The 18,478-nt window shown below is 42.3% G+C and overlaps 1 protein-coding gene across 2 annotated transcripts in view; it reads right to left on the bottom strand.

Moving 5' to 3' along the window:
- Positions 1-18,478, bottom strand: part of DOCK1 (dedicator of cytokinesis 1) — a 265,941-nt gene that overhangs the window by 229,863 nt on the left and 17,600 nt on the right. For both annotated transcript variants that reach the window (XM_064431580.1, XM_064431581.1), the window contains exons 2-7: positions 14,252-14,335; positions 9,813-9,853; positions 7,787-7,842; positions 6,247-6,343; positions 3,272-3,420; positions 56-191 (exon numbers count right to left, since the gene is read on the bottom strand). In XM_064431580.1, the coding sequence (XP_064287650.1) occupies positions 56-191; positions 3,272-3,420; positions 6,247-6,343; positions 7,787-7,842; positions 9,813-9,853; positions 14,252-14,335 (563 nt within the window). The remainder of the gene's footprint in view (positions 1-55; positions 192-3,271; positions 3,421-6,246; positions 6,344-7,786; positions 7,843-9,812; positions 9,854-14,251; positions 14,336-18,478) is intronic.

Here is an 18,478-nt window from a genome sequence, read left to right as displayed (position 1 = left end):
ATCCAATTAGTTTACAGCCTTGTGGTTCCCAGGGAAAAGCCAGAGAGTCTCTCACTTTTTCCTCCTGTAGCCTCTCTTCCACTTGCTTGGAAGCAATTTCATGTGCTCTGAAAAGGCTGATGGTGCTGGTCTGCTCTGGGTCCAAAATGTTGCCATCTTCATCTCTAACCACCAGATCTAAATCCAGAATCCTAAACAAGGCAGAAAATATGTTTGTGAATTAGCAGAGCTGAAAGGAATGCACAAAAAGCACCTGCCAAGTGTTCAACGAGCACACCTGACACGTGATGGAAAAGAGATTATCTGAGACGTGATAATGCAATTTAACATGTCAGCAGCCTGGAGATCCAAGTCACTTATTCCCACAGCAAAGGGAGAAGGGATGGAAATGAAACAGCACAACAGCTGGGGAAGCAACTTCCTAAACAAACAAATTTGCCCGAGACTTGGTCTCCTCCTCTGATTTATCCAACAGTCTGAACAACCAAGTCCCACCACACACAGCTCGTGTCTCCCACTCCCAACTCATGTTTTACCCACACCCCACAAGATGAGGCAGAAGTTGTTTCCTTTTTTAAAGCAGAAGCCAGATCTCTGTCAGCAGGGTGTTAACATCCATAATTACCTTCTGGAGAGGAAGCTTTCTGCCACAATCAAATCCAGGCTCAGGAAAAAAAAAAAATTCACTTTTCTCCACATTTTCCACAGCGCTGGCAGCAGCAGCAAGGGTTAAAAAAATCAGGTCCCTTCCCTAAGACTGCCTTTGTCACCTCCACCCCAATAAATGTGTCCCTATTTCCTTTTAACTCCGTGGTCACCTCTCCCAGTGGAGCTGCTCTAACTTTTAGAGCTGAAATATGTTTGATCAATGAGCTTAAATCAAATTTGCTGTGTCTGCTAAGTCACACAGGGGTTCATGATTTATCTGAAAGTAAATTCCAGCTGGGCACAACCTGCAAGGACGTGGAAACAGGAGCTGTGGCACACAGATATTTCCATGGACTTGGAGGATTCCTCCTCACCCTTGGAAGTGTTAAACCCTTGAGTGGGGTCAACACCCAAACCCCTCCAATTAACTGCACTGCATTAATTGCAGGGGACACAAAAATCATTCAAGCTGCAGGGTGGAGGCAGCAGATTTTTAAACTCTGCTCTGGAGCTGGACCCAGTCATCACAAAACTCTCCAGCATCCCCAGAACATCTCACTCCCAGATGAATTTTCTGGTGAGAAAATGGTTTCATCACTGAAAGCAAACAGAAAAGCAGCCTGAGTTGTTTTCTTCCTCCCTACTACCGTTCCCTGGACAGCAGCCACAGCAGGAGAAACACCCACAGAGCACTGGAACTGTCAGAGTCCTTCCATGGGAGAAAGTGCCCAGGACAGGGGAAAAGCTCAGAAATTCAGGGGAAGTCTCATAACCCAGGCTACAACACACCAATGTTTGCACAGGCTGTCAAAGGAGTCAAAGCAACCCCTCCTTTGATTCAATTCCTTTGTTTTAGCCTTTAACTTGCAAATGATGCTTGGGAAAAAATCTGATTTTTTTTTTCCTGAAGTGTCCCAGTTACAGACATTTGCAACTGAACAGAAAAACTCAGCTTTTTCACAACAAAATTACCTGACCCAATTTCAGAAAGATATTAAAAATACAGATTCCTAAGGCCATTTTTGCTTCCTCAATTATTCTGACAATATGCTGCAAAACTCCTGTCTGTATTTACAGAAGGAAAAAAAAAACTTATTTACAAATCAGTGTTTCACAAGTCAGGAAAGGTCAGGACATGATTAGGACAGAAAACACTTAGAATTATTTGGGTTGTGACCTCAAAGGTGACCTAGTATTTACAAAGCAGATAATGAATTCATTCTGTCTGGATCCTAAAATCCCATTCATGCTCCCTTTAGGCACACGTGAAGGGTTTAGGGTTTTATTAGGAACATATGTTACCTTTCAGTGGTGAGCATTCACTCAAAGCTCACATTCACCTCCCTCCTGCACTCCCCAGAGAACCTTCTGATCACTTAATTAGTCCATCAGAACATTACAGATACAAAGCACAGCACAAGATGTTCCACTGGATCTGAAGGCTGAGCATCTGGAGGTTATTCAGAGCAACTTCTAGCAACTCCTTGGGCAGATGGTGAAATCCAGTAGCCAAACAAATAATCCCAACAACATCTGGGTAATTGTCTGCAGAGGTACCACTGTCCATACCTCAGACTGCAAATGATAATTACTGACTGATGGAATGCAGTTACTGATTATTTTTTTAATTCATTTTCTTAATCACAGCTTTTGCTGATAAAGTACACGAGCAGAAATCCTGCAAGTTTGGCAGTTCTTAAGGAATCAAACAAAAATAAATTAAATATGGTGAGATATTTGCATCACAAAGCATTGAAAGACTGGGCTGATGCAAACTTTTTCATTCCCCAGGTGTGCAGGACAACAGAATCCCACACAATGGGCAGGACTGAAGGGAGCACCACAACATGTTTTGTCTCTCAGAATTCAAAACACTGCTTCCAATGATGAGGAGTAAGATTTCATTTCTTATTTTTGATCAAAAATGCGAAATCATAATTGTACAGACAAGTTATAATCTAAAACTTGTGTTTACAAAAATTGTCTTTAAACCCAGCCAACCATCTGGGGAGAGACAATACATCTGAATCACTGAAATATCCAACACATGCAACCTGCACTGCTTTTTGGGGCAATATTTCCTTCCCAGCTTCCACTCTCTTGTGCTAAATCGCTCCTTTCTTTTATGAAATCTCCCTGCTCATCTCGTGCTACCAGCTGGATGCTGTGGAAGGAGAGGAACCAAGAGCTAAATGGTGCTTCTGAGCCAAATCCTTCAACATCACATTACAGCTGAGTGACTCGAGGGCACAGGCAGCTGGTGCTGCTCAGAGGGTGACAACTGTTTGTGCCACAGAAGCAAGTGGAGTTTAAAATTCTATTTTCAAGGCAGGCAATACTTGCACTTTTGAATTGGCCTTAAAAAATTACAGCTTCATCCCATTGTCAAATTGATGATACCATCAAGAGAGAGAGATGGATTCCACTTTACATATTACACTTTAAAGATGCTGCCTCAACTTCAATCTTTATCTTGCTGTAACAGAAGTGTGAATACACAAATATTTCATCTACAGCTCCAGGGGGGAAAAAAAATCCTCCAAGAATTCACTGACAGCTGATGTGTCTTACACAGGGAGATCTGGATTCAGGCAGAAAAACTTGAGAAATGCTGTTCACAAACCTGTTGCCATAATCAATTTTGGCAGTCACTTTCTTTTTCAGCTCCTTGAGCTCATCCTGGGGCAGGGTCCCAGAGAGGATTTGGGATCTCCACTCGATCAGGTCGTAAATCATGTGCCGGACGCTGCGGAACATTTCCCTGTTGTCCTGCTGTTGCGGGGGGAAAAAATGGGGGAGCAATCAGGTTTGAAGGCTTGGAAACACACAGGAAAAACTGCAATTATCAATAGGAGTTCAAAGGATAAGTGTACAGCAGCTCTGGAGCAGGAGCCCACCTTCCTACAGCACAGAACACTGAATATTCTGAGTGTTGCACTCAGCTTCAAGGAGCTAAACTGGTGTAAATGCTTGGGTTTATGTTACCTTAAAACCTGGGTCATGCTGTTTTCAGGCATCCAAGGGGAAAATGTCCTTTTATTGATTCCCAGGGTAGCTTTGTTCAGTGACCCTCTGCACTGAGCAGAGCAGGAATGAAAACGGTGCATTTTAACAGCAAGAGGCTCAAGTTCTGCTACAGATGGGAGAATCCTCTCTCTCCCTGCTTAAACCTCCACAACAACACTTGAAAATCGCTCATTGGGCACATCAGTGCCATACAAGTCCACAGGTAACTTTTAAAGGACAGTGAAACACCAGGAAAGACCTAAACTTGGTAGGAAGTTAAATACCTCAAGTGTTTATAAAGCCTGGAACTGTGGATATTAAATACTGCCAGCAGCATATACAAACTTTCCTTGGCAACACTCAGCTAAGCCAGGAATAATTAAATAATTACAATAAAATTTTCCACTTAAAAAAAAACCACCCAAGGAAAAACTGCAGAAGATGCAGGAAAAGAACATAATGACTCCAAGACTCGAGGAAAAGGATATCTAACTGTGAAACTTAAAGACTTCAGTCTGTTCAGATTATCCAAAAGCTGGCTTGATTATAGTGGGAGAACCTTCACAGAGAGAAAATACCCATTATTAAAAGCTCTTTAATGCAGCAGAGGAAGACACAACAGGCACATATGGCTGGGAGCTAAATACAGACAAACCCAAATGGGGATGAGGTTCCTGATTTTCGAGGCTGCAGGGAATCATAAACCAGAGAGATGGGAAACATTCCACATCCCCTGCTCTCTTCAAAGAAAAACTGAGCATTCATTCAAGATCCAAACACAAATTACAAACTGAACCAAGGCATAAATGTGACCATTTAATGGGTTTTGACATGCAAGATAGGGACAGCATGGAATATTCCTCAAGCCTGCAGACTGCCCAGTCTGAAACCAGTTACCTCCAGTAAACCAAACTTGCCCTGATTGCCTGTTCCTGGATACAAAATTATTAGCAAAGAACTAAAGTATTGTTTAGCACATGGAATCATAGAATGAAATGGTTTTGGAGAGACCTTAAAGCCAAGCCAGTCCCACCCACAAATTCCACTGTCCCAGGGTGCTCCAAGCCCCACCCCACTTCCCATCCTGGAAGTGCCCAAGGCCAGGTTGGACAGGGCTTGGAGCACCCTGGGATGGTGGAAGATGTCCCTGCCCATGGCAGAGGGTGGCACTGGGTGGGATTTAAGGTCCCTCAGAATCCAAACCATGCTGGGATTCCACAGCAGTGGAACCAAGGGCAAAGCTGTTCCCTTGCCCTCCTGAGCTTCTGTTCCTCCTCCTTTATTTCTGCTCCTTCCCTGCTCCTCACCTCACAAACTCCCTGCTATTCCAACTCCTTAAAGCTCTCTCTTTAACACATAATCTGTTTCTTTTCATAGAAGATATTATCCTTCATCTTCTATATTGCCACACTACATCATTTCCATTACACTCTTACTCCTAATCTTTATTTTCATGGGTGTGATTAAAAGCCACATTAGTCAGCACAAACGTCTTCATTACACTCGGTGTCTTCACTACACAGCTTGCACTTTTATGATAAAGATTTCAAACATATTTATGGGAAACAGAGACTGCATTAAACCCTGCTTTAAATAAAGGAATTTCATGTTCCCATTATCTTGTTACAGTGACCTTGCACAATGAGAGCATCACAAGGGTGGGCCAGGTACCTTAAATCCCACAGCAGGCCCTGCTTCACATCTGAACTGCACTTTTAAAAAGAAGTTTGAACTTTTGATCTTATTTATGTGCACTTTCACCTCTGGTTTGTCACCTTCCCATCCGAGAGACTATCAATAATTATCACTGCAAATTTCTAAGAATACATTCTTATGTGGTTCAAACCTTAACATCTCAAAATAAACAAGTATGTAAATTAAGGTGCCAAGATTGGGGAACAATCAACTTTATGTAAAGGAATACTGAGAGGTTAAAGGCCTACATTGATAATTTTACAAAGCTTTCAATTTACACCCACAAATTCAACACTAAATACTCAATTATTTCATAACACAGGCCAACAGCCTTAAGAAACAGCCTGAAGACCATTTCTTGAATAAAATTACATGTTAAATTACTCCTAATCTGTATATACTTTGAAAATAAAACATATATGTATTATATATACATTTATATATATGTCCTATATATACATTATGTTTTATATATATAAAACATACAAAATATACATAAAACATAGAAAATATATTTTTTTCTATGTTTTATATATATAGCATAATAGAACCTACACAAAAAAGGGATTGTAACTGCTCAACAAACTACTGCTAGATCAAGGTAACACTCAAAAAAAACCCTGATTCTGCACAAGAAAATAAAGAGATTTGAGCAAACAGGCAAGACATTTGTGCTTTAACAAGCACAAAAAGCTACTGAGATTTGTGCTATAACACAGATGATGCTACATGGATTTTCAGGACTGAAAGTGACCTTTAGAAACAACAACAGAAGGGAAAATTCATGAAGAATTCCTTCATAAATAGCAGTTCCCTCCCATTTCTCCTGTACCCTTCCCAGCACCACTTTCCCCATAAAACCCTCCCGGTGTGAAGGTTTTCCTGAGCTGTTCTCACCACATAGAGCTGTCTCCAGATGATGGACCATTCCCTCAGCGTGGTGGTGACCTCCTGGATCAGGGGCAGCTCGTTGGGGATCACAGTCTCGTGTTGGCTGAGGAAGAAGAGTTAAAAGGCTGAATTAGGCAGCAAGTGCTGTGAGAATGAAGAAGCACAGAATTTTAAAGACTGAAAGGAGATTTAAGGTCATTGAGCACAACCAGCACCACCACAGTCACCACTAAGCCATGTCCCCAGTGCCACATCCACAGTTTCTCAGCAACTGCAGGAATGGTGATGCCACCACTGCACAGAGCAGCCTCCTCTGTGGAAATTTTTATATCTCATCTAGATCACCTGATCTAGAACAACTCCTGATGAAGAACTGTTCATTTCCAAAGGGAACTGAATAGAACTGGGTTGGAATTAGCATCACTTGTAAATTTCTAAGCAAAAATAAGATGTTATCAGATATTGAAGCACACCAGTAAAACCACACCATAAAAAAAGGTATTTGGATGTGTTCAGATTATGGAATCATGGAATGCTTTAGGTTGGAAGGGATCAAAGATGATCTTTGTGATGATCAAAGTGATGCCTTGTCAAGGCTGACCTAGAACAGAGGCTGGACAGAATTAAATAAAGCAGGGATTTACTCAAAGGATCTCCTCCATGGATGCACCTTGGGCAGCACCAGAGCCCAGCCAGGGCTGCCCCCAGGATGAACCCAAATGGCCCCAAAATGCACGAGCGCTGCCGGGGTCTCTCCCTGGGCTCAGCTCTGCTCCATGTGCACATTGCAGTTCAGTGTCCAACCCCACTGCAGCCCTGCAGTCCCACCCTGCTTGTTTTTCTCTCTGCAGCCCAACAACCAAGATAAAAACCAGATGAGCCCAACCTGCAAGGTCACCATGCTGCTCTTTAATTGTTCTTTTTTTTCCAAAATATTGATCTCGCAATGAAAAATTAAAATTTTCCTTACCACAAAGTTTCTGTATGATTTGTTTTAAAATGAGGTGCCATGAAGGTAAGAAACACCAGCCACCTCTTTGAATATTGCAGAAGTAGGGTGCTTAAAGGCAGTTTTGCAATCAGCAAGGAAGATGTCATTATGCAGCAATCTCATGATTAGTAGTTTGATCATTTACATATTTAACAGATTATAAAAATAAATCAGGCACAAAGGAATAAAACATTTTAATCCTGTTTCAGTCCATTTCATACCTGGGTAATGATTTATTAATTTCACTCCACCTCCTTTTTCCTGTGGATTTGGTTTCTTTCCTGGTTTTTAACTGAACTTTTATACACATGTTAAAGACTTCTACCTGCATGTCCACCAAAGCTGATTTGATACATAAGGATCTGAAGAGCTGCTGAACAACAAATACAGCTCAGGGTACTGCACACACCAGGGAAAGGAACAGGAAAAACACAAATTAACTCCTCAGTGAGGCAGAAAACTACCTGGAAACAAGTGTAAGTTACCTGGTAATGCATTGAAATGATGTGGATAAAGCAGGAAAAAGGAGATTTGTTCTTTTTAAACCCAACTTACCCTTTGCCTTCAACGATTGCTTCCTTAAGATGGATATAGGAGGCAGGGAATATGCCCTTGGAGAGGGAGGGAGAGGAAAAAAATGTTATTTAACCAGCTGCACAGAACAGATTGTGTCTATTACCTAAAATATGCCAAAACACTGCTGGGTCTGCAGAGCCATTCACATCCTCAAGCACCAGAAGGAGTTGTGTTTGGGACTTCTTTAATATACATTGAATTTTTGCATTGCCTGTCCTTTCAAGATCTTATTGCAACCTTACAGCTTCTCTGAAAAAATATTCTAGAATCATCAAGATGCCAGAAATAAAACAATAGTTTTAAAATAAACTAAGTCAAGTTGATAAAGCAAATTCCACCATCTCACCCTTCAAGGTAGGAGTTCAGTTTTCTGATCATCTGGGAATGCAATAATAGAAATTTTTTGGCAAGCCACCAGGGAAAATAACGCATGGGCATGTGACTTTTTACTCCAGTTTAAAAATATTTAAAAATCACTAAATTTAGTGGCAGTCAGACAAATGCAGCAACACGTGGAGTTAATTTAAGGCAAGAAAAATGTATAATTGCTTCTCAGACTGTAAAAAGTACGTTCATGAAATATGGTTTATAAGAAATTCAATGTGTTCACACACAAAAAAAAAAAGGAAAGTACAAAAATAGACTAAAAACCCAGGCCTGGTAAGGAAATGGGTGGGATGAACCACTCAACTCTGTACTTTTAGACATGGAAACAACTAAAAACACACCTTTGGAGGCAAATATGGCACTTGCAGTGTTTCAGTGAAAAAAGCAAACAAACCCTGAAGTTTAATTTTGTTTAATTACTACTATGAAGTAAAAGGCTCAAAAAATAAAACACGATGCTAGAACCAGTATTTGTGTGGTTTCCTCTCAGAAAAGCTGCTCTAAATGCAGCCCTTGGTGCACACTGAAATTCCAGTGCAGGAGGAGCCTCCTCCTCTCTCCAAAGGGAACAACTGAAAACTCCCAAGGTCAGGGACTGCATTTCACCAGGAATTCAGCAGTGTCAGCCTCTGAACAGGCCAAGGAGAACATCAAGGTCTGAACTTTTCACTGAGGAAAAGTTTGGTGCAGCAGTTTTGCACACAAAAAAAAAAGATGATGCATATCAAGATTTAGTGACTGACTGACCTTTGAAGTACAAAAACTGGGATCACAGAAATATAAAATAGCCTGGCTTGGAAGGGACCCTAAAGCTCACCAAGTCCCACTCCTGCCATGGTCAGGGACACCTTCCACTGTCCCAGGTTGCTCCAACCTGGCCTTGGGCACTGCCAGGGATTCAGGGGCAGCCCCAGCTGCTCTGGGGCTGCTTCTCCACAGAATCTGGGGCTGCCCCTGGATCCCTGGCAGTGCCCAAGGCCAGTTTGGACACTGGGGCTTGGAGCAGCCTGGGACAACAAAATGTGTCCTTGCCATGGCTGGAGTGGCACTGGATGAGCTGTAAGGACCTTTCCAGCTCAAAACATTGGGCAATTCCAGGAATTCCATCCCAGCCCCTCCCAGGGAAGAATTCCTTCCCAATATCCCATCTAAACCTCCCTTCCCTCAGCTTAAAGCCACTCCCCCTCATCCTGCCCCTCCATCCCTTGTCCCAAGTCTCTCTCCATCTTTCCCATAGCTCTTTCAGGCACTGCAAGACCACAGTGAGGTCACCTCAAAGTTTGCTTTCTCCAGGCTGAACAATCCCAGCTCTCCCAACCTTTCCTCCTCCCAGCCCAGCTGCTCCATCCCTGGGATCATCCTGTGCCTGCTCTGGACTCTCTCCAGCAGCTCCACGTCCTCCCTTTAGGCCCCAGAGCTGGATGTGCCACTCATCTTTTAGGCCTTGCTCAAATCAGTTTCTATTAACTTGGGAAATTCCCACTGTCCAGAGGCAGGGACACAGAGCAGCAGGGATCAGTGCACACCTGGGATCCAGCTCCATCAAACCCACACAGCCAGGGCCAAAACCCATCTTAGTGCAAGGGAAAAATGAGGAACACACCCTGGCAACACTCACCTTCTTGGATTTCTTCCGTAGTGTATAACCCCTGTACCAACCTAGGAGAGAAAAAAAGGGGACAACCATTAACAAGTTCATTTTTCACCTCCCAGCTGCTCCTCCCCAGCTCAGCAGCACGCTAAGGTGGTTTCTGATCATGCTTCAGCCCTGCACATCCCACCTCAATCTCAATTTTCCATAGGTTTAGATATCCTGGATAAAACAAGTCATCCTGGGAGGTGTAAAATCAGAGTGATAATGGAGAGAAGTACACGACAGAGATGGTGGTTCACATAATGTGTTTAATTGCTGTGCATTTAATTTTAATTACTAATTCACCAACACAAACAAAACCAACTCAAGAGCATTAACTTGACAAAAATTTACTGAAATGCTACTTCCATTTCAAAACCCACTTAAATTCCACAAATGCAAGTCTTCAGCTGTTAGCCACCCCACCAGGAAACAGGAATACTTGGGAATTTAGGGTCACATATCAAAATACAAAAGCAAGCATCCCGTTTGGAAAACTGAGCCTGGATGCCACATCCACCCCTCCAGCCTGGCAAAGAAGGGTTTGTAGAGCACAGCAGCCCTGTCGAGGGGAGGATGGGGAGATCACAAAGCAGATGTGGAATAAAAACTGCAGTCCCAGTCCTGAGAACAGGGAGACACTTCCATGAAACCAACACATGCTGATAAATGCGTTATGCACAATGTGGAGCCAGTAATCCAAATTAAAGGCTGAAGCACAGGGGATCTGTCAGTCTGCTCTCCTGCAGCACAAGCCCAAGGCATTCATCACCTCCTCCCTGCAGCGCTTGGGGCTGGGTTAGTGCCACCTCAAAAATCTCAGATTTGGAACCACCACGCTCCACCTCCCAACAGAGGCTGCCACAGCCTCACATCCCACACTCCCACTGCGTCCCAAGGAACACCAAACTGCTGCTGAAATCAGCACTCCCAGCCACGGCCAGGTGCAAAGGAGGCAAAGTGGGAGTGTTCCCTCCACTGCCTGGAATCCATGCACAGATTCCAATCCTAATAAAAAACTGAATTCCCACAGTTCTAGATGAATAAAGCAACATTTTGAAGTCCTGGAGTTTAAACTGCTGAACAACTGAACTCTGACCAGATGCACTGCACAAACTGGAGAACAAACAATCATTATTTCTTCTCCTGTGCTGCCTCAGGACATCCTGTGGAATAACAGCCCTGTGGCAAAGACAGCTCCCCACAGATGAAGCTCTGCTTCCTGAAGCTCTGCAGCCAAAGCTGCCAGGATCGTGGAGGAGAGAGCAGCCAAAACCTGCCTTGGAGAACAGGCTGCACCGCTGCTCGTGTGGCCAGGCAGGTCCCACCAGGCTCCTCCTGGGGCTGGGAGCCCAGTGCAGCTCCCACTGGGGCAGCTGGGGACACTGGGGCTGCCCAGGAAGGGGCTCACATAGGGGCAGGGTCACTGAAAGGGTGAAGCCACCTCTAAACAAGTCCCCAAAATCATGGGAGAGCTGGGAATGCTCACCTGGAGAGGAGCAGCTCCAGGGAGAGCTCAGAGCCCTGCCAGGGCCTGAAGGGGCTCCAGGAGAGCTGGAGAGGGACTGGGGACAAGGCCTGGAGGGACAGGACACAGGGAATGGCTTCAAACTGACAAGTGGTAGATTTAGATGGAATATTGGGCAGGAATTCCTCCCTGGAAGGGTGGGGAATGGTGGGATAGAATTCCCAGAGCAGCTGTGGCTGCCCCTGGATCCCTGGCAGTGCCCAAGGCCAGGCTGGACACTGGGCTGGGAGCACCTGGGACAGGGGAAGGTGTCCCTGCCATGGCAGGGGTGGCATGGGTGGGATTTGAGGTCCTTTCCAGCCCAAACCATTGGGGGATACAAGGAATTCCCTTCCTGGGAAGGAGGTGATGCCCTGGCACAGGCTGTGGACTCCTCACCCCTGGACCTGTTCAAGACCAGACCTTGCCCTTAAGAAATCTGGGACCAAACAGTTCAGATGTGCATCCAAGGAAATGCTCAACTAAGAAGACACCAATTAAATATTTCTGTCAAAGCTGCAAAAGAAACTCAGAAATTTGCTCTAGTTACCCTCAAACAATGCATCCATTTTGACAGTTCCACTGCATTCACAAACGAACAAAAAATCTGCAATAAAAACTAAACTTTGCCATAATATCAATAATAACTTCTGTGAAAATCCTTATTTGGGAAGCCAAACTCCCTTCTCATGGCAGCACCAGAAATTAATTGATGCTCCAACAGTTAATCTTGATCTTGAGGTTGATTTTCTGTTACGTTTCCTAGCAATTCCCCTTAATCAGCCACATTTATTGATCATATGGTTCCATTTGTCCATTCCATCAAATAACGTCAAGAAACAGAATTAAGACAATAAAGATGTGGAATGTACTAATCCAGAATGTGGATTCTCTCAACTCAGGAATTATTACAGAAAACTAATTTAAGATAATATCAAACATACAGCGGGATGGGAGGAGCAGATGTGGACTCTAGCAGGTATCCATGAAAAAAAAAAAAAACCTGCTTTTCCCACAGGGAAAAGGGGTAGGAATGGCAAAATCCTCAGCAAAAAGGCTTTAGTGACTCTCCCAACAACTTTTCTGTCCCAGGATTATTTAATTAGAGGGTTTTTCTTTGGATGGGCCCATTCCCACCTCAGCCTGGCACACACCTGGGAATTTGTAGGGTACAAAACCTCCCAGGGGCACAATCCACACCAATTTTATCCAGTGAAAGCAGGTGATCAAACAACTCAAACAATCCCCTGATCTTGGCAGCCCTGACACGAGACAAGGGTTACAGCATCATTAGATGTCTGTCTTGGGTTTGGTTGTTGTGCTTGGGTGATGGTTTTGTAGGAACAGTGATGTTGAGAGTTCTCTTGTTTGAGAGGCTCAGAGAGAGGGTTGCACTTTGTTGTAGTTTAGGAGAGTTTTTTGATATTTAGGTGTCAGAGAATTTAGTGAAATAATAAATTATAGAAGTAATGTTACAGTTTTTCTTAAAAAATTAAAATTCATTATAAGTATTAAAACAGATTTAGATAATTGTGGTCTGTTGTGTTTGATATATTCTGTTGAAGTATTGAATTGAGGATGTTAAGAGCTTTTCTAAACTTGTTATCCTTTGTTTTTGTTTGATTTGTAGAAGTTTTTTTTAAGTTTCCCCCATCTCAGGTCAGGAACGAGCAATCAGTGCTTGGGAGAACAAGGATTTGGATTTCTTTTACCATGAACTCACTCCATGTGCTCCAGGCCCTGAGAGGGTGAAGGTTTTCCTCTATTTCCAGCCCAGGGGAAAAGTCCATCCCCACTGTCCCATTTACTTGGGAACAGCCAGCATTTATTAGGGCTTCAGCATCTGATAGGATTTCAGCATTTAATAGGGTTTCACATTCCCTGCTCAGTTTCCCCCACATTCATTAAATAAACCTATTTTTATACAGAAGTACAAAGCTGTGCAATATTCGAATCACTCCATTTGCATTTAAAATCTTTGCATTATTAGGGGTTTATTAAAGCATGCAACATCAGATAGCAGAAAGATTGCTTTGCTCAGAGTCAAACTTGGCACTGCAGCAGCAAACTGAGCTCCAAGAACAGGCCAGCCCAGGAATAATGAGAAAATTCAAAAATTCCACTTCAAGTGATGATCAACTCTTGTTAAAATAGCATTGTTTGTCTCAGTAAACATAATGTTTTAAGAAATCCAATTAATCCATTAACTAAAATAAATTTATCACCCAGATCTACCAAAAGATCAATGTATAGAGAAGAAATTAAATCAATACATTAAAGTAAATCCTGTTTCCACAAGACAAACAATGTTGCACTATTTTAAACACACACTTTGGTTTTGTGTTCCCCACAACTCTGCTAACTGCAGCACACCATAAAACTCCAACTCAAGGATATAATGAAAGTTTTATTTTGCTTGGATTAAGAGCTGAAAATGTTCTGACAATTTCCACATCGTGTTGATTATCAAACTCAGCACTGAAATTCCCTTGTACAAGGATCAGGGAGGAAAGGCTTTGGTACAGGTGATGCTTGTAGAGTTTCACATCAAAAGAGGCACCTGGAAAAGGCTGAAATCAGTGCACAGCACTAACACAGGCACACATCTCAGCAGAGACACATAAATAATTCAAGACCCAGGTGAATTTCAGATTAAACTTCTTGTAGCAGCAGGTTCTTTTGTATCACCCAGGGGTACCCAAAAAGCATCTCTCATTTCTCTAATGTGGGGGAGAGGCTACAACTGATCCACACAAACCCAGTTGTGGGAAAAGTCTTCCTCCCCAGAAAATCCAGTGCTTTATCAGCTCATCAATCCGTTTGCTTCACCTTCCAATTCAAGAGGGTTACAAACAGAAAAGTAATGCAGTTCCTCCCAAAAAAATGCTATTTTTCAATTGAATTTTTGCCATCTTACCCTCATAAGTTTCCAGGATGTGCACGGTGTCCCCAATCTGCAAGGAGAGTTCATCTGGCCCCCCGGCATCGTAGTTGTAGAGAGCTGGACAGAGGGAACACTGCTGTTAGTACAGGCACAACAATCCCAGGGGTTTCATCACATCACTGCTTCTATTACTTATTATTGCCATTCTGCACCTTTTTATAAAAAAAAAAAAAATTAAGTTCTATAAAAATTCAGCCAACTTCTTAAATCCATCATTAATTCCTTTTGTAACAAAAAAACACCCACAAGTTCACTTTCTAAAGCTGTTCCTTGCTGTGTTTATAAAGCTTTGCTTCTTCATGGCAATACACTCAATTTTTGTTGTATTTGCCAGCCTTCCACAGCACTTTGTGTCAATTTTAGGCAGTTCTACAAAGAACTGCTCTGTCTTCCCCTGTCAGCTCAACACACAGAAAACTTACAAAGTGTCTTTAGAAAACTCCAATGCCACGCTGACATTAAAGGATGATTTCTCAGTCATTTTCATACATTTACTGCATGCATAGGATGTTGAAAAATATGATTTCAGAATTTCTGAGTGGCAGAGGCAACTGCAGCAACCCACTGTTCAATAAACTACAACAAATCCAACAGGAATTCAAAGACCACTCCTCCCTGCCACTCCCAAAAGAAAATCTGGGCAACGTCCACAAATTCATCTGACAAAGAATGCTACAAACCAGGCTTGGTTGGGAAAAAAATACTCTTGATCTGAAAACCAAAACAATTACAACTCCAAGATGAATTTTTATCAGTTTTATAAGGAGTAAATGTTATGTAGCAGAAAAAAAAAATCTTCCAATATCAAGGAGGGTCCTCCTTGAAGGCAGAGACTGAAATATTTCAGAAGATGGAAATTAAAGAACCCTAGTCAAGGTGGACCCACAGAAATGTCTTCTTCAATTTACAACTGCAGCTACTCCCTCCAAAGGGGATCAATAACACCTGAAAATCAGAATTTCCTGCAGGAATTCCTGTTTCTTCTGCCCAGAACTCCTGGAATTCCAGCTCACAACCAGATCACCAATAAATAATCCAATGGCTCACCAATAAATCAATAAATAATCAATTGGATCACCCATAAATAAATCCATAATCTACTGGCTCACCAATAAACCAATCTATAGCCCACTGGATCACCCATAAATCAATCCATAGGCCATTGGCTCACTAAGAAATTAATCCATAAGCCATTGGCCCACCAATAAATAATCAACTGGATCACTGATAAATAAATCCATAACCCACTGGATCACACACAAATCAATCCATAAACCATTGGATAGCCAATAAATAATCCATTGGATCACCAATAAATCAATCCATAACCCACTGGTTATGGATTGATTTATTGGTGGATCACCCACAAATCAATCCTCCCAGGCTGGCTGGGTCCTTTTCTCTGCAGAACTCCTCTGGCTTGACAGACTTTAGAGTGAAGAGGTAAATAAATAAATCTGAGTGCACAAGTGGAAAAAAAAAGACATGGGAAAGCAGTTAGGAAAAAACACTGTATAAGGTGGAAGATTATTAATGGAATTAAAACACACCACAGGGTAAAAAGAATAAAGGTCAGGTGCACTGCAGAGACCAATATCACCAGGATTTAAATGAAGCTTTTAGAAAGTAACAGTTTTTACTGGCATCAAAACAAGCCAAGCTATTTGTGTTTTAATATCTTCCTTAATTTTGGCATTATTACAGACAGATAAACTCTCCCTCCCAGGTATCTGGCACAGGATATCCGAGAGCCATAAATGCTACCCTGCAGGAGAGGGGGGTTCTGAGAAAAACCTTAACAAAAATGAGCATTTTAAACTGCTCACAGTGGTGAACACAGAGCACGTGGGACAGTGCTTGGAAACACTCCTGAGAAATATTCTCATTCCAGCCTTTGTGCATAGCAGGGAAAACAAAGTCACACTAACTCCTCCAAACTCGCATGGCTGGAGTGCAGCATAAAAAGAAACCCAATCCTGAGGGTGTTTACTGAGATCCCTTCAATGCTCACAGCTCCGTCAAGGGGCCCCTGGGATGTTCACACATCCAGAAATGAATCCAAGGACAGTCTCCCACCTCCAGGACCCTGACAAGCAACTTCACTGACTCACACCAGACATCCCAGCCAGGAAAAATCTGCATTAGAACAGATTAAAAACCAGTCCTGTACTCAATTCACACTTCAGCTGAGCATTTCTCCGGCATTTAAGTGGAATAACGCTCAGGATCAAAGGCAGCTATGAATAAAAGGCACTAAAATTTATGCCCAAGAGTGCTCAAAGTGGTGTCTGTCACAACAAGGAAGGTCAGGCAGCAGGAGCTGTAGTGGAATGACCAATTCTTCTGACAGAAGATGACAAACAGCCATCAAATGGTAATTACTGCCCACGCCAGCTCCCACTGACCTCAGCTGACTGAGGAGCCGGGGGGGTGTGATTTATCTTCAAAAATATATATATGTGTGAAAAATATGTCTGCAAGAGAAAATAAATCACATTTCTGGCTTCCAACAGCACTGACAGATCGAGAAGCAAACAACCCAAATAACTATAAAGTGCATTAAACCCCTGTGATTACAAAGCAAGGCTTGAACTGCACCACAAACTCCCCTGCAAGGGAGCAGGCAACTCCTCCTCACAGGAAGTTTTTTTTTAATGTACAGTGGCATCAAAAGATGCTGTGATAGAAAATGTTTGATTGGAGCAAACAAGGCTTTAATTAAAGGAAAAGACAAAGTTTGGAGGAGTAAAGCATGAAACTCATATGTTTGCATTTTGTCTCATCAACTGCATCCTGAGCTATCATTTAAAATATTTAAAAACCTGAGGTATATCTTTCTATTTTTCAAGTTTTTTCTTTTTGAACTGAAGTATGTTTTGCTTAATTTAAAAAATCCAACATCCACCCAAGGGTCCAAAAGTACCAAAAGCAGAGGATTAAGTGTGGGCACAGAAAGAGGCGTTTTTTCAGCTCTAAGAGTTGATAAAAAAGGAACAATGAACAGGGCATTACAGTAATTGCACCAAACCCCCATTTACCATTCAAGAACACAAACACCTCTGTGAGCTGCACTCAGTCTGCACACATCAGAAAAATGAGGGGGCCAACACTAGAAGAATTAGTGGTGGAAACAAAGGAACAAGTAAAGGTAACATCAATTTATGTTGGAAAAGCTTTTTTCTAACTGCACAAAAGGTGAGATATCTTAAGACAGCATAAAGATGTTACAGAGTAATATTCCCTGGCATTACTTTGCTTTAAAGGCTGTATTAATCATTCTGAACTCCTGAATGAACCCAAACTACATTTAACACACTACCAGCTTTATTTTACACTGGCTTTAAAAAAAAATCCCTAAATCCTAACTGTGCTTTTTCAATAAAAGCAGACAAATTGCAGAGGTGAAAGCAAAGTCTTTTGTAAATTCTCTGGTATTAAATGACACCTGAAGTTTTCTTGTTTTCCCTAAAATGAAAGTGGATGATTTGAGTATTCAGGCAGATTCCTTAGTCCTCTGATACTCACCCAGAGGAGCTCCTGATTTCTACACCTGAGGCTAATGGAGAAGCAAAAAGAAAAAAGCAGTGTTTGAGTCAGGAGTTACACCTGAGAACTTTAAGAGACAATTATTTCATATGTGCATTAACCAAGGGTAGATCCTCTCCCCTTCACCTTGGGTTTTGTCATTCCTAGTCTCACCAAGCTTGATTCAGAGTTCTTTCTCAGTATTTTAATTATTCTGTTATCCAAGCATTCCCCAAAAAAAAATATTTCCTGAAGAAAGAAGAATCCTGGAGAAATTCTCAGATCTGAGCAGTTACCATTAAGCTAAAGGAGAAAATCAGGCTCGAGGTTCCTCCTGGCCAGTGATGCTAATCTTATTGATTAAATCCACAAATGTGACTTTTCTCACAGGATTAGCCCAAATCCCACAAGTTCAAGTAGATAGAAAGGATTTATCACCACTCTCCCTTACAAAGGTGAGATGGCTCCTTTTACTCCTCCTCTCTGGGAGCAGCAAATTCCTGAAAACACACCATGGTTCACCTGCAAACTCCTCCATCACTACACAGGGCATCTGTTGAGAGTGAGAGAGCTCTAAAGCAGCCTCTGGAACCCTCAGGCTGAAATCCCTGCAATGCCAGCCTGCCTGCCTCTTCCAAAACCAGGACACAGTGTGAAGGGCCACCAAACCTTTCT

Source organism: Passer domesticus, chromosome 8 (genome assembly GCF_036417665.1).
Source record: "Passer domesticus isolate bPasDom1 chromosome 8, bPasDom1.hap1, whole genome shotgun sequence".
In the NCBI taxonomy this organism is placed as follows: Eukaryota; Metazoa; Chordata; class Aves; order Passeriformes; family Passeridae; genus Passer; species Passer domesticus.
This window is presented reverse-complemented; position numbering and strand designations above follow the sequence as displayed.